At 49.7% G+C, this 13,564-nt stretch overlaps 6 protein-coding genes across 6 annotated transcripts; 2 read left to right on the top strand and 4 right to left on the bottom strand.

Annotated features, from left to right (window-relative positions):
• Positions 1-60: 60 nt before the first annotated feature.
• On the bottom strand, positions 61-909 carry tpcG (oxidoreductase tpcG; the record flags this gene model as incomplete). The annotated part of the gene is made up of 1 exon (XM_001821474.1): positions 61-909. One exon carries the CDS (start codon positions 907-909, stop codon positions 61-63), a length of 849 nt encoding a protein of 282 aa, XP_001821526.1.
• Positions 910-1,086: 177 nt separating this feature from the next.
• AO090026000025 (uncharacterized protein) lies at positions 1,087-2,421 on the bottom strand (the record flags this gene model as incomplete). Its single annotated transcript, XM_001821475.1, has 4 exons — positions 1,087-1,840; positions 1,902-2,025; positions 2,076-2,202; positions 2,266-2,421. The coding sequence occupies 4 exons, from the start codon at positions 2,419-2,421 to the stop codon at positions 1,087-1,089; spliced, it is 1,161 nt and encodes a 386-aa protein (XP_001821527.1).
• A 1,265-nt stretch (positions 2,422-3,686) lies between these two features.
• Positions 3,687-5,173, bottom strand: AO090026000026 (uncharacterized protein; the record flags this gene model as incomplete). The annotated part of the gene is made up of 5 exons (XM_023236261.1): positions 3,687-3,978; positions 4,038-4,398; positions 4,451-4,587; positions 4,620-4,743; positions 4,804-5,173. 5 exons carry the CDS (start codon positions 5,171-5,173, stop codon positions 3,687-3,689), a joined length of 1,284 nt encoding a protein of 427 aa, XP_023090861.1.
• Positions 5,174-6,418: 1,245 nt separating this feature from the next.
• Positions 6,419-8,369, top strand: AO090026000027 (cytochrome P450; the record flags this gene model as incomplete). The annotated part of the gene is made up of 7 exons (XM_001821477.1): positions 6,419-6,614; positions 6,691-6,820; positions 6,876-7,067; positions 7,132-7,283; positions 7,333-7,577; positions 7,636-7,907; positions 7,970-8,369. 7 exons carry the CDS (start codon positions 6,419-6,421, stop codon positions 8,367-8,369), a joined length of 1,587 nt encoding a protein of 528 aa, XP_001821529.1.
• A 514-nt stretch (positions 8,370-8,883) lies between these two features.
• On the top strand, positions 8,884-10,870 carry AO090026000028 (GMC family oxidoreductase; the record flags this gene model as incomplete). The annotated part of the gene is made up of 2 exons (XM_001821478.1): positions 8,884-9,413; positions 9,469-10,870. 2 exons carry the CDS (start codon positions 8,884-8,886, stop codon positions 10,868-10,870), a joined length of 1,932 nt encoding a protein of 643 aa, XP_001821530.1.
• A 543-nt stretch (positions 10,871-11,413) lies between these two features.
• On the bottom strand, positions 11,414-13,062 carry AO090026000029 (cytochrome P450; the record flags this gene model as incomplete). The annotated part of the gene is made up of 3 exons (XM_001821479.1): positions 11,414-11,672; positions 11,728-12,887; positions 12,955-13,062. 3 exons carry the CDS (start codon positions 13,060-13,062, stop codon positions 11,414-11,416), a joined length of 1,527 nt encoding a protein of 508 aa, XP_001821531.1.
• Positions 13,063-13,564: the final 502 nt, after the last annotated feature.

Here is a 13,564-nt window from a genome sequence, read left to right as displayed (position 1 = left end):
ACGTAACATGAAGCTTTGATGGCAGCAAAAATGATATTCACCTAGTTTGACCTAAAATGATCACATCAGATATGCCAATGCTACCAGGAAAGAACACACAATCCCGACAACTACTGTATTCTTCGCTATTTTCTCCCTCAAACGAGCCGATCCACCTTCCAATAGATGACGCAGTAGGACTCCCCAGGTTTGATGGACACTACCAGTGGCAGTTACACCCACCGCACGCCCGTGGAACTCGCTTCGGCGTTGGGCAATCTCACACATCGCGGCTCCTAAGTCAGCATAGCTGAGGGCAGTAGCTTGGGACTCCGTAGAGATTAATCTGTAGCCCGTTGATTGTGTTCCATTCGCATCATGAAGCGTAGGAGGGTCCACGAAAATGTATTCCAATGTCCCTTGCTTCCGTGCTTCACTGTAGTATTGACACGCTTGTTTGATATCCGCATAGTTGGCAAAGAGACAGAAGCTGACTATTGGATGAACGAAGACCGGTACCTGCACGGCTAGTGCAGGATTCAAAGAGGCTGAGCGAAGCTGAACGATCGTGCATGGCTGGTAACTTGCTCCCTCCGACTGCTGTTGTTGCTGGAGCGCGGATATGATGGCGCGGGCACTATCCTGGCACAATGTGGTGCCAATTGGGCTCCCATTCTGCGCCACACACATGAACGCAATAGTCGCATTCCTGAGGCACTCACTCAAAGCATCAGCGTCTGTAGACGTTCCTTGTATAACGTGGACTTGTGGGTTTCTTCTTGTCTGGAGATCCGGGAACGCTTGTAGTAGCTTGATCTTTGACCGAACTAGGATTTGAATGCGAAGAGAGTCGGGTGGGTCATGAAGAAGGTGACGTAAAATGCTGGAGCCAGTGGCACCAGTAGCCCCAAGAAGGGCGTATGTGACCATATTGCTATAGCACAGAGCAGGAATGAGGAACGCACACCGAAGGGGGGGGGGGGGCAAGGCAGCTTTATAGGCAGCTTACCACGTCTATCCGCCAATTTTTACAATACTAGCGTTAAGCCATGGAAGAAGAGAGCTCTATGAAATGTATTTATCTATTGGGCTAGTCTGGGGAAACCCTTAGGTCCTTCTAGGTACAGCAACCAAGATGGTCTGCTCTTTACTGTCATATACCTTGGACTGGATGATTTCCAGACCTGCCTGCTTCATTAAATAATCCCATTCGGCGCGTGTGCGCTCCACTCCCCCGAGCGAGTTCATCATGAGCAGATCTGTAAATGCAGCTTGCCACGGCACCCCGGTACTGGGAATCACCATCTCATCAATCAAAATCTCTGACTCCGGTCCCATCACTGGGATGATCTGCTTCAAAATGAGAACGCATTGTTCATCTGGCCAGTCATGGAAGACATGACGCAAATAGTAGAACTTGGCATTCCGAATAGGCTGTGGCTCGAAGAAATTGTGCTCCATGAACTCGACCCCTGCCGCTGGCTGCGCGTTGGCTAGAGTTTGAGGAATATCCTGAACGATAACGCGACCAGGAATGTTGGGAAATTTGGCGCGCAGGGCTTTCGATTGCTGGCCAAAGCCTCCACCGATATCAACCATTAATACCTTGTCAGGAGCCGGGAAATCGCCCAGCTCCTCGAGAACAGGGAAGTGGTCGACCCAGGAAACGGGACGCTCCAGAGCCATTAAATGACCGAGTGATTCCATGTGCTTGGGGTGCTGTGGCATCCATTCAAACATGGTTAGGTCACTGTCGAAGGCCTTTTGGAAGACGCAGTCCTTGTTAGAGGTGATATCTTGGTAATGTCTCTCGGCCAGGAAGTCAGGCAATATCTGGGTGCAAGGCCCCGAGATATCGAATCTAAACAGAGGCCACAGGATTAGTATATAATACGCCAACCGCCGATTGGGATAAACCATACAGTTGCACCACCGCACCTGCGGCAGCCGGGTTGGCGAACACATCTGTAAATGCACTCGAGGTATACTCTTGGGGACCTGTCTCCTTGATCAGTCCAAAAGCCGCCTGGGTCCGTAGGATGCGACCTATTGTGGGTTAGAATAGAACTCAGTCATGAGGTACATAGGGATCCAACCAAGCAGTCTGGGAGAAGCTCCAGTCTTCTTGACAAATTCCGCTAGGGTTATCGGTGTGTCACTCTCTTTGAGGCTGCGGAAGATGCCCAGATCAATGCCGACCTTCGCCAGAGCAACTTGTAGGGGCTACAGGACGATCAACCTTCCTATTCTCAACCATAGCTAGGACTTCAAGCATAGGAGACCTACCCCACTGCTCAATCGCATAACCACATCCCAATCCGAGTAAAAGCCAACCTGAAGTTCACGGATATGCCCCTGAATCTTCCTTTTGCCCACATCGTCTGTTCTGGCATACTCCTCTTTGATTTTCGCGAAGATGGTTTCCATGCCAAGGCCCGTCATCTTTGTAACCCTAGTACTTACAACTGGCAACCAAATGAAGAATGTACCATGGGTCAAGTCTTGAAGCACCGGTCCCTGAGCCAGGGGTATTTGTTGGTAGTTGACCTTTTTATCACGCTTCTTGTCCTACTCCCGCCTGTATACCGAACTCATGGGAGACCTTACAGAGCTGGACGCCCTCGGGAGAAGTATGTGTCGCTCATCGAAGGTGGCGGGATCCACCGTGATGATCGCCGCGACTGGGCGAGAATACCAAGTAATGACTCACCCTAGCCTGGGGTTGGGGAATAAGCTTGACCTTTTTTTCTTAGTCTATGATTAATGAAGCTTCGTGACTATAGTTGGTCTATCATGAAAATCTATGATCTTTAGCAGTATGGAGACAGTGGATGTAGTCCTGAGCATTACAGAAGTTGCATTTGGGAGGTTTATAATAAACAATATATGTGCTCCGCTGATCGACAAAGCTTGGGTATTCCAGGATCTCGCGCTGTTACTGAGACTTATTCATTTCTGCCTCTGGATGTGTATCAAGAACGCCTGTTAACATTTAGGAAAGACTACGCTTCAGATGTGAAATGCTGTGGCTTAATTTAAGATATGCCAACTTTATAGCTATATTTTCTTCCCTCATTTTTCAACTACTAAAGCGTAAAATTGCATGGTCCGCAGTGTACTGTTTCAGTATATATACTCATGCACATTATATATATCGAGTTTAATGATATCACTAGTAGATGGAACTATAGCTACATACCAAAATGTATCGAAATGAGGCGTAGATACAAAACATATATCCAAGTAATATCTATATATCAAGATTTATGAAATGGACTCTTGCAACATAGGTAACAGTAGGCTTCCTTTTAGCGAGTCAGCCATACATCTACCTACCATTAACTTCTCATTTTCAAAACCGTTCTGAAGACATATTTTCAGATGACCCTTGAAAGGCCCATGTAGTCTTTGGCTGGGTAGATGATCGTAAAGTCATAAGTGTCTCTGTGAAGGCTCAATAGATGTAGGTGGTTGATTTGCAGAATACTATGTTTATGCAAAAAGGTTAATAATTGGTACAAAGGGCTCTGTATGGTATAATTCTGAATAGTATAGCCAAGTGGGAAAGTATTGATTTGGTGAACTCTACGCATAGGACTGTATAATTCTCTTGAAATCAAACTCTACGAATTAGGGCAAAAGGTGTTCGCCAATCCTAGCTCAGCCGTTTTTCTTACAGACCCAAAGGATAACTCCATTGCATTCCCCTACTTGCGCAAACGCAGTTGTTGAACGCCCCAATGAGACCCTTCCTCGCCTTTGCGCCACCATATCTTCTCAGTCTCCAGTCTACCATCTACCATCGTAATAAGCGAATTCCACTCCTTGGGAGACCTCTCCTTCCCGTTCAATGTCAGAACAACCGTCATGTCGATCTGATTCATGAAGCGCTGCGAATCCTGCGCCAAAAGATCGGGCATAATCATTTCGTCCAGAAGGATGCGCGACTTGCTTGGGTCCATGGCGGTGACGATGTTAGAGAGGATTTCCACGCATGCACTGTTGGAACAATTAGCCATCAAAGCAAGTTAAAGGGATTCGGACGCTCTGTCACTCACGCATCGGGATAGTCATGTAGAATAGATCGGAGAAGATAGACGTCGGCGCCACGCACTGGGTTGGGGCGCCGAATGTCATGCTCCATCATGGTGACTTTATCAGTGTCCTCAACTCCGTGAATGACGGCAGGCAGGTCCTGTACGATGAACCTGAGGTGGGGATGCTTTTGCGAAACCCGTCGGCTGAGATGACCACGACCGCCGCCGACATCGACAACGGTGCTCCCCTCAGGTAGACTGCTGAAATCAAACATCTCCTCTACCAGTGGCTTCGTGGCTTCGGTGCCACCCATACCTAGATCAAAGCGGCGGCCGCGAACCTCGTCCACAGTGCTGTAATAGTCAAATAGCCCTTTGGTAGCTGTTTCTCGCATTTCAGCTGTGTTCCTATCTAGATAGAGTGGAATACCTACGATCAAATGCCAATGAGAAAGGTGAAGGCACATTCCAACTCGGAGGTTTGCCTTTCGTCTGCTGCAAGAAGTCGGAAAAGTAGGCACCCGACCGCATCACTTCGTCACATCTAACTCGGTCTCCCTGGTGAGGACATCTGGTAGTTTATTGTTAAAGAAGGAGACTCACGAGAATCCTACCAAGGCATGAATACCCGTCACTCGCAGCATCTTTGAGGCATCTGTGTGGGCGTATTGGTCAGGGGCAACCTCCTCGAAAATGAAGCGCTGGGCACATCCTCGAAGAATCCGTCCTATATATTGATTAATGCACTGCCTTTCAGGGGATGGCATATAGATATGGAATGTTATACGTAGTAAATCCTCTGATACTCCGGTTGCGGCGACGATTGTGTCGAGTGATGTGGGACTAGGTCCATCCACAATGATATCCTGTAGGTTGAGCTGGGTGGCAGCAGCTAGACAGGCGCTATCGAGATGGGATAACGCGTTGCTTAGGAGCCAGGGAACCGGGCCATGAACCAAGGAGCCAATGCGGTCGCAGGTACGCACGATCTCCCAGGCCTGTGCGTGTTCGGTGGAGGAGGGAGTTATCTCTCTTTCAATACAGAGTTTATGGTCTTCGGGGCTCTTCGTCTCATCTGCCGTGACCAGATAATGCTTTACTTGCTCTGAAAGCGTGTGTGCAAGGCCCACGAGGGCGGCTTTGTTCGGTAGTGCCATCTTGATGGGGCTAGGTCTAATGGGTTCAATCGAGTGGTATGAGGATAGAAGTCCGTGTCGGGTGTGCCTATTTAACCTGGTTCGCACAGTTGTAGCGTCCTTGCTTTTACAAATTTGCAAAATCCGCGAAAGTACCAACAGAGAGCTGGGAAGTCGCAAAACTTCGGCCAGCGATGTGCTGAGGCCATCGACCGACCGAAAGCCTTTCGGAAGAGTTAGAAAGAAGGTTGGAGAATATGTGCTATGGCAGCCTTTCCAATTTATCCCTACTGGCGACAAATAGAGATTAAGGATTCCTGTAGTCGAAGAACTTCGAACCAAAGAGCCCCATTCCACTGGTGATTCTGGAGCCCCTGGGTTACAGTGTCAGGCTCATGAGGATTCCAATTGTGCTGTTTGTTCTCCTGCTGACTTCAAGGTAATGATCCTTTATTGTTGCTCTACATTCTGCTGGAGAGCATCCAGGGAGGGATTCAGGTTGATGACTGGTAGAAGTAGTTTACACTATGCACCTTGTACAGTACGACAGGTGTATAGTCTGGTGTTCTTGTTCCTTCATTAGTTGTGTTATGGTAGATGGTTATTCCTCTAGGTCAAGTAAAATATAGCAATATACGAATTAGGATAGCACTTAAGGTAGGACATCTCTAGCGAAAATAAGGACTTTCTCAGTATAGAGGATCTTCTTTCGCATTCTAGACAGCCTGCATACACTGAATAATTAACTTGATATAAACCCTTGTGTGTGTTATTGGCCGAGTTCACTAGCCAGGGGAAACTCGCGTACACTTTGACGCCAGCGGTCTGGGCCACATAAACGGCTTTCTTAACAAGCCTTGTAGTTAGTCCCTTGTTACTTGCAGATCATAGCCCAGAAACTTTCAACCTGCAGTTCAGCCAATTTAAGGTCGCTCTGCCTTCGCGGGAAACCTTGCCTCGTTCTCGCCCGGTCGCGACATTGATCAATCTCTCATTGCTCTGACGAACACAACATCGTGGGTTTGATTTGGAGCTCTAGTACGCCCGGACATATTTATAGTGCCCACTTCTCCATCTGAAGTTAGAGTATTGGAAGAATTTGGTTTTTGTCGGTCAAAGTCGCATACGTTACACCCCGAGGAGACAACACTTTCGGAAGCCGAATGCTCATTGAAGTCACTGTAGATACGGCAGACGCGAAATTGACAGGTCTTTGCACGATTCACTTAGCATCCAGTACTATCGTCACTTGCCTTCCACCCGACCATGATCTATAGCATAATTATTTGTGCAGGGGCCTTGCTGGGCTTGTGGATTCTGGAGAAGCTGCTGGCGCCCAAAGACACGCGTCCTCCTCTCCCCCCAGGACCGTGGAGGAAGCCTATCATTGGCAACCTGACTGACTTTCCACCCAAGGGAACTCCAGAATGGCTATTCTGGGCGAAGCATCAAGAACGATATGGTACCGAGGCCCTCTTGCCATCCCCCGATCTGTCGTATACTGTGTTCTAATGCTTGGGATATGTGCGAGTGAGCAGGGCCCATGAGCTCTCTGGAGGTTATGGGACAGACCATTATCATGATCAACGACGCGCAGCTGGGTATAGAGATTATGCACAAGAAGTCAGCCTTGAGTCAGATGATCCCAGATGCCCCCTTTGCGCATATGTAAGCGAGAGCTATTCGCAGGATGCTATTGAAACCGACGCTGATAACAACCTAGGGCGGGGTGGGGAATGAGCTTAGCCACCGAACGGAATAGGCAAGCATGGAAGACGATTCGAGCAAATATGAAACAGGAGATCGGGACAAGGCGAGCCATCTCGACTTTTCATTCCAAGATGGAAATCGGGATTCGACGGTTCTTGTTGAGGACTTTAGATAACCCGGACGACCTTCGCTTCCATATCCGAAAGTAAGAGATGTCTGACCATTGTAGGTGGTATTCGACATACTGAACATGGGTAATATAACTATAGGGAAGCCAACGCCTTCATGATGGATGTGGCCTATGGGTACACGATTGCGCCGCATGGAAAAGATGAGTTGTATGATCTGACCCAACAGTCGGTTCGGCAGTTTTCGCACATCTTCTCGCCAGGAGAGTGGAGTGTCAATTTCTTCCCGATATGTGAGAAGACCTACATAAAAGGTTCCGGCAAATGCTGATTCTGGGACAGTGCGATACGTACCATCCTGGTTCCCCGGAGCCTCGTTCCAAATTAAGGCAGCGGAATACAAGTGGACCATCGAAAGGATGACTATGGTCCCCTACTTATGGATAAAGGATCAGGTCGCTCGCGGCTGCTCTCGTCCTTCCATCCTCTTGCGCTTGTTGCAGAAAGGCCACTATGAATCTGGATCACATCAAGAGCAGGTTTTGGTATGGACTAATGCCGAATTCGTTATGGGAGGATCGGACACGGTACAACATTCTCTGCCTCATCACTTTAGGATAGGAAGCGCGTTAATCCATTACACAGACAGTGTCCGCAGTGTCTAGCCTTTTTGTGGCCATGGCCCTGTACCCCGAGGTGCAACGCAAGGCGCGCGAGGAACTCGACCGAGTCGTGGGACCAACTACTCTGGCGACCTTTGAGCACCGTTCGCAGTTACCCTTTATTGACGCCCTTGTCAAGGAGGTGTTTCGATGGCATCCTGCCTCCCCTTTGGGTGCACCCCATATCACGCAGGAGGATCAGATCTGGGATGGCTATCTACTGCCCAAAGGTGCTCTTCTACTGCCGAATATCTGGTTGTTTCACACCCGTCCATTGATTCTCCTATTAGCTTCCAAGCTAACTTTATACTTGCTAGGACGTTTACCCATGATCCCAGTGTCTACCACGACCCCATGGTGTTCAAGCCAGAGCGATTCCTCGAGGGAAAAGACTCCCCGCCAGAAACAGATCCCATGAAATTTGTGTTCGGCTTTGGGCGTCGCATATGCCCCGGTCGGTTTGTAACAGACGAGAAGCTGTTTTTAATTGCGTGCCACGCGGTCAGCTGCTTCTTCATCTCGCCCAAGGATCCAGGAGCTCCGGAACCCGACTGGTTGCCGGGCGTAATCAGTCAACCGGGCACCTTTGACCTCAATGTGGTCCCTCGCAGCCCTGCTCACGAAGAATTGATTCGCTCAATTGAGACGGACCATCCCTGGAAGAATGCCGATGCTACTGACATCTCCCGATTCATGGCCAGGAATCAGATGATTTGATAGACATACATATTCGCTGTATTGCGACTGGTGCTTCGCAGAGGAGAGGACGTTCTCTTTACGGGCTATTCTTGAGCTACATATTCAGATGAGCTCTTTTGTAGCTCTAGTAGATGCCTTTTGAACATATTGTCAAGTTAGTAGTTAATCAAGGTGGAGATATCAATAAACTCGTTAAAATGTGAAACTGTTTAGATCGCCTTTTTGATTCAAGTCTAATTGTGTAGAAATGCTGCACAGATCTGCACGGCACTCCCCTCACCTAAGCATGAAGTATATCAAATTATCTGTTTAATAAAGTACTCTCCATGGCATAGAGACGTAGGTGGGTTCCTGAAAGCCCGTTGAGGGATCAAAAGACCGACTCTCGGACAGCGAGGCAGACCGTACTAAGTGATGCAGGGCCGTATGGATGACCTCCATTTAAAGGGCAGGGCAGATGCGTTGTCGCTCCAATGTATTATCAGCGGCTACCGTTCTTCACATATTGTTCTGAAGAGTTTTAATTCTTACAATGGGACGAAACTGGTTCCAGGTAACAGCCATGGCGGTGGTCCCCGTGGTGGGCATCATGGCCGCTGTCAATCCGACTATCTTGTCCTCCGCAGCTTCCTCCCTCCCATCGCTAGGGGCAATGTTCACATCGGACGATTTTGCTAGCCAAATGGACGGGCGCATTCAGGCACAGGGACTGCTCAGCTCGCACTTTGGCATGTACGGATGGCCGGGACAGTCGTTCGACTACGTGATTGTCGGCGGTGGAACAGCAGGCCTGGCTATGGCCCGTCGCCTGTCCCAGGATGGAACTGCTTCAGTTGCCGTGATTGAGGCGGGAGGATTTTATGAAACCGATGCTGGCAATGCCACCGAGGTTCCGATGTATCTGTTCAACTACTTCTTCGACAATGGCAAGGTCAAAAACCCTCTATTTGACTGGTATCAATACACCACGCCGCAACCCGGGCTGGCACAGCGCGAAATGTTTTATATGCAGGGAAAGACCTTGGGCGGAAGCACTGCACGAGGGGCCATGTTGTACCACAGGTAAGGCGCGCCTGGCTGACATCAGTGGGAGTAAAGTATTGACTGGAAGGTTCAGAGGCTCGAAAGGCGCATACGATATGTGGGCAGATCACGTTGGCGACGATAGTTACAGATGGGATAAATGGCTGCCCTATTTCCAGAAGAGCGTTCATTTCTCTGGTCCAGAAACGAACCCTCGTCCTGCGAATGCTACGGCTCTCAACGACAACACGGCCTTCACGGCTTCGGGAGGCCCCGTACACGTCGGCTATCCGTTCCAGGTTAATGCCATCTCGTCCTGGGTGGACAAGGCTCTGGCCAAAATGGGCTTTCCTGAAGCTCAGGGCTTCTCCAATGGCAACCTGTTGGGCCGTTCATACATAACTCACACCATCAACCCCTACACCCGTCGCCGCGAGACCGCTTCGTCTTCCTATCTCCGCGAGGCGCTGATGGAAAGTAATAACCTCAACATCTTTACACGCACTCTGGTTAAACGGGTCCTTTTCGACGATCAGAATCGAGCGACAGGAGTAACCGTAAGCACCGACGGCTTCGAGTGGCAGATCGGAGCCAAGAAGGAGGTCATTCTGAGCGCCGGCGTCATGCGTTCACCCCAGCTGCTAATGGTGTCTGGAATCGGGCCCAAAGAGCATTTGGATCAGCTGGGCATTCCAGTACGATCTGATCTCAGCGGAGTGGGCCAAAACATGCAGGACACCATTATCCTGGGGCCTACAGTTCCAGTCAAGGTCGAGAGCCACAGTCAGTTGATGGGTAACAAAGAGACACTGCCCCGGGCTATTCGCGAGTACAACGAGCAGCGTAAGGGTCTGTTGACCAATCCAGGCCAGGATTATTTTGCGTTTGAGAAACACCAGCCAGGCATGCTGAAGGAGTCTACCGCCGCCGATATCGACGCCGCATTTCCCGATGACTGGCCGACCTTTTCATATATTGCACTGGACGACACCTTCGTTCCACAATATGACGGCAAGAATTATTTTAGCATGTCTGCCGCTCTGATGACTCCCTTCAGTCGTGGTACGGTCACGATCAACAGCAATGATACAGCCAACCCGCCCATCGTGGACCCACAATGGTTGGCCGATCCAAGAGACCAGGAGATGGCGGTTGCTGCTTTCCGTCGTTGTCGCGAGATTGTTGCATCGGACGTGATGCGAGAGGTCGTTGCTGGACCCGAGATTTTGCCCGGGCCGCAGTATCAGACGGATGAAGAAATACTAAACTATATCGCCGAGACATCAGATGCTTATTATGCCGGGGTAGGCACCTGCGCTATGGGCAAAGCAGATGATTCCAAGGCTGTAGTAGATTCCAAGGCCAGAGTCTTGGGCGTTAAGGGCCTACGCGTGGTTGATGCTTCAATCTTTCCGTTTGCGATTGATGGACAGCCCATGGGCACTGTGTATGCTCTGGCTGAAAAGATTGCAGCTGAAATGATGGCTGAGCAGTAGATGAGGGTGGATCACCTTGTGTCCGGAGCATTTACTGAAAATTAGCCGAATATTATGGTTGTGTTGACGAAGGCATTCTGAACTGTTTCAATCTATCGTATGGCGTAGCACCAACCAGATAGACAATCAATACTGCTAACACCAAGTTATATGTGTTACATACCGTTCTCGAACTCGCATTGTCGATATGTTCACAATATATCAACCTAAATCTATCTGTATAAGAATCAGTTTAGTATCGGATAGACCTAGAGGATATCCAGCCCACACACAGTAAAGGATTCCGATTTTCCTTTGCCAAGATGTGAAGGTTTTATCCCAGTGAGGGCAAACAAGCATTTCATGGGTTGAACTAGATTACAATTCCATATTCACAGGCGCAGAACTGGATTGACTGCTAGCATTAGGGTTTTGCTCCGGTGCGAGCATCCCACATACAAGCTCCTTCTACATAACCTGGGTTCAACTCCAGCTTGGCGTATTGAAATTCGAATGTTCCCATGCTCCCTCACTTCTGTCTATGTCATCCATCCAACATGAATACTACAACTGAATGGCGCAGCGGCGCGCCTTGGGCATACCGGCGATGAAACTATCAATCATGACCATGCTCTCCGGGGTAGTTGAAGGTGCCAACTTGGCTCCTGGGCAGCGACGGAAAAACAAGGCCGTGGCGAGACGCAGCTGCATCCACCCAAGATGAATACCTAGACATTGACGTGCTCCCTGGCCGAAGGGATTGAATGACATTTTCGCCTCTTCTGATAGCGACGACCCTGGCAGCCACCGTGTGTGATCAAATCTACTGCCACGTCAGTCGGACATTTACAACACAAATGGAAATAAAAATAACTTACGTATGAGGGTCTTTCCACACCTTCGGATTGCCGTGCAGACTCCAGTTCTGCGTAACGACAACGGCCGAGGGAGGGATGTAATACCCACACAGGGTGGCACCGTCTGGGGGTGGACTGCGAGGCATGGATCCAGGGGCCGGTCCATACAAACGGAGACTTTCACATATCACGGCATTCAGGGTAGGCAGGTCTGCACAGGCCGCATCGGTGATATCTCCCTGCAATCCCGCAACTTCGGACTCAAGGTCGGCCTGCAGTTTTGGACGATTCAGCACGCACCAAATGAGATATGTCAAGGATAATGCAGTGGGGTCCGACCCAGCTAGGAGCAACGCCCCGGCATCGGTGATGATCTCCGTGTCATTGAGACAGCCGATCTTGCTCTCTAAATCGCCTGCGGCTAGGGCTTTGACGAACAGATTCCGGTCTCCCTCGGCATCGCGTGCACTGCGAGCAATTGCCACGACATGCTTTCCTGCTTCGAACATCGTCTCCTGCGAGAAGAAAACATCGTGTAGCCGGGGCTCTGCGCGTCCAAGCAGGCGACCTAGATAGTACAGCGGTGGGGCGAAATGCTGCAGCAGATGCGCCAGGTCGCCCATGCGACGTTCCAGCATGAGGACGAAGGGGTCCTTTGTTCCATTGCGCACCGTATCATGGCCGCCATTGAAGGTCAATTTGCACACAGTCTCGTTGGCCATCAACGTCCACCAACCTAGGATTTCCGCTTCGCCCTGCTGCGCGTCGTGGCGAATTCTCTCGACCGTCAGCGCAACAATGTTGCGAATGGTAGGCTCCCACTGTTGTCGCAGACTATTTAAAGTGAAGCCTTTGGCGTACAGCTTGCGTCGAGTGCTGTGCAGCTTGGCATCGCGGAAATTGAAGATGTTATCAACCGGTCCGGGGGAGAGCAGCTTGTAAAAGGGAGCTTTAACGAATCCCGACCCCATCCGATGGATTTGCTTAGCAGCCACGGGATCGGCTATGTCAACCTCCTCGGGGCCGATGAGCACAATAGGTCCATACTTCTCATGGAGGGATTGCACATAATAAATGCGGTTGTTGGCAAAAGATGCCCAGGCAAGCCGAGCACTCGTCAGGCGTGCATACCAGGGACCAGGGACCTTACGAAGGGGACTGAAATATGCGGTTTGAAGAATCTAGGCGAAGAGTTAAAGGTACCATTCTGCCATTTGTCCATCCAGAAGCTGCGGAACTATGACTTACCTTGACAATCTTGCTCACAATCCAGGCACCGCCCACAGCGAGGAACCACCAGGTGAGCGGAACATGCTCGATGGCCCGAATGAGCTCTCTTGACGCAGTGTTGGTCATAGTTTATAGAAGGAAGCGGATATGAAACATCTAACCGTGGGTTCCCTGGGGTCAAGACGTCTAACATATGGTGACGCACAAATAGTGCCTTCGGTACGGACACCGGACGGAATTGAAATATCTCTCGCGCACCGGAATCTTGTTCCTGGTCCTTTCTGTCAGTTTAATTACGGTCGTGCCTAGTATATGACGCTATTTCATTCGGATACGCTCTACACGTTTACATTATGGGGCATAATACGGTGTTTTACTCCATATATAATCAAGGCAAAGCTACTATAATCATCATTGCATTTTTACGCTCAAATGCTCCCTAGTCAAGCAGCGATAAGGTGACAAACTAAGCTGCCTAATTCTTACTTAACTGCCCTGGATTCTGACGAATGACTAACATGAATATACCATTTGTAGACAAGTATTACCGTCTCGGCCATCGGGGACTTGTCGCTCGCCGAATGCAAGTATTTGGGAATGGCCTCATCGCTCTACACAAGCTCAAGAT

This window comes from Aspergillus oryzae, chromosome 3 (genome assembly GCF_000184455.2).
Source record: "Aspergillus oryzae RIB40 DNA, chromosome 3".
Taxonomy (NCBI): domain Eukaryota; kingdom Fungi; phylum Ascomycota; class Eurotiomycetes; order Eurotiales; family Aspergillaceae; genus Aspergillus; species Aspergillus oryzae.
Note: the sequence above shows the minus strand (reverse complement) of the source record. Positions and strands in the feature narration are given on the sequence as shown.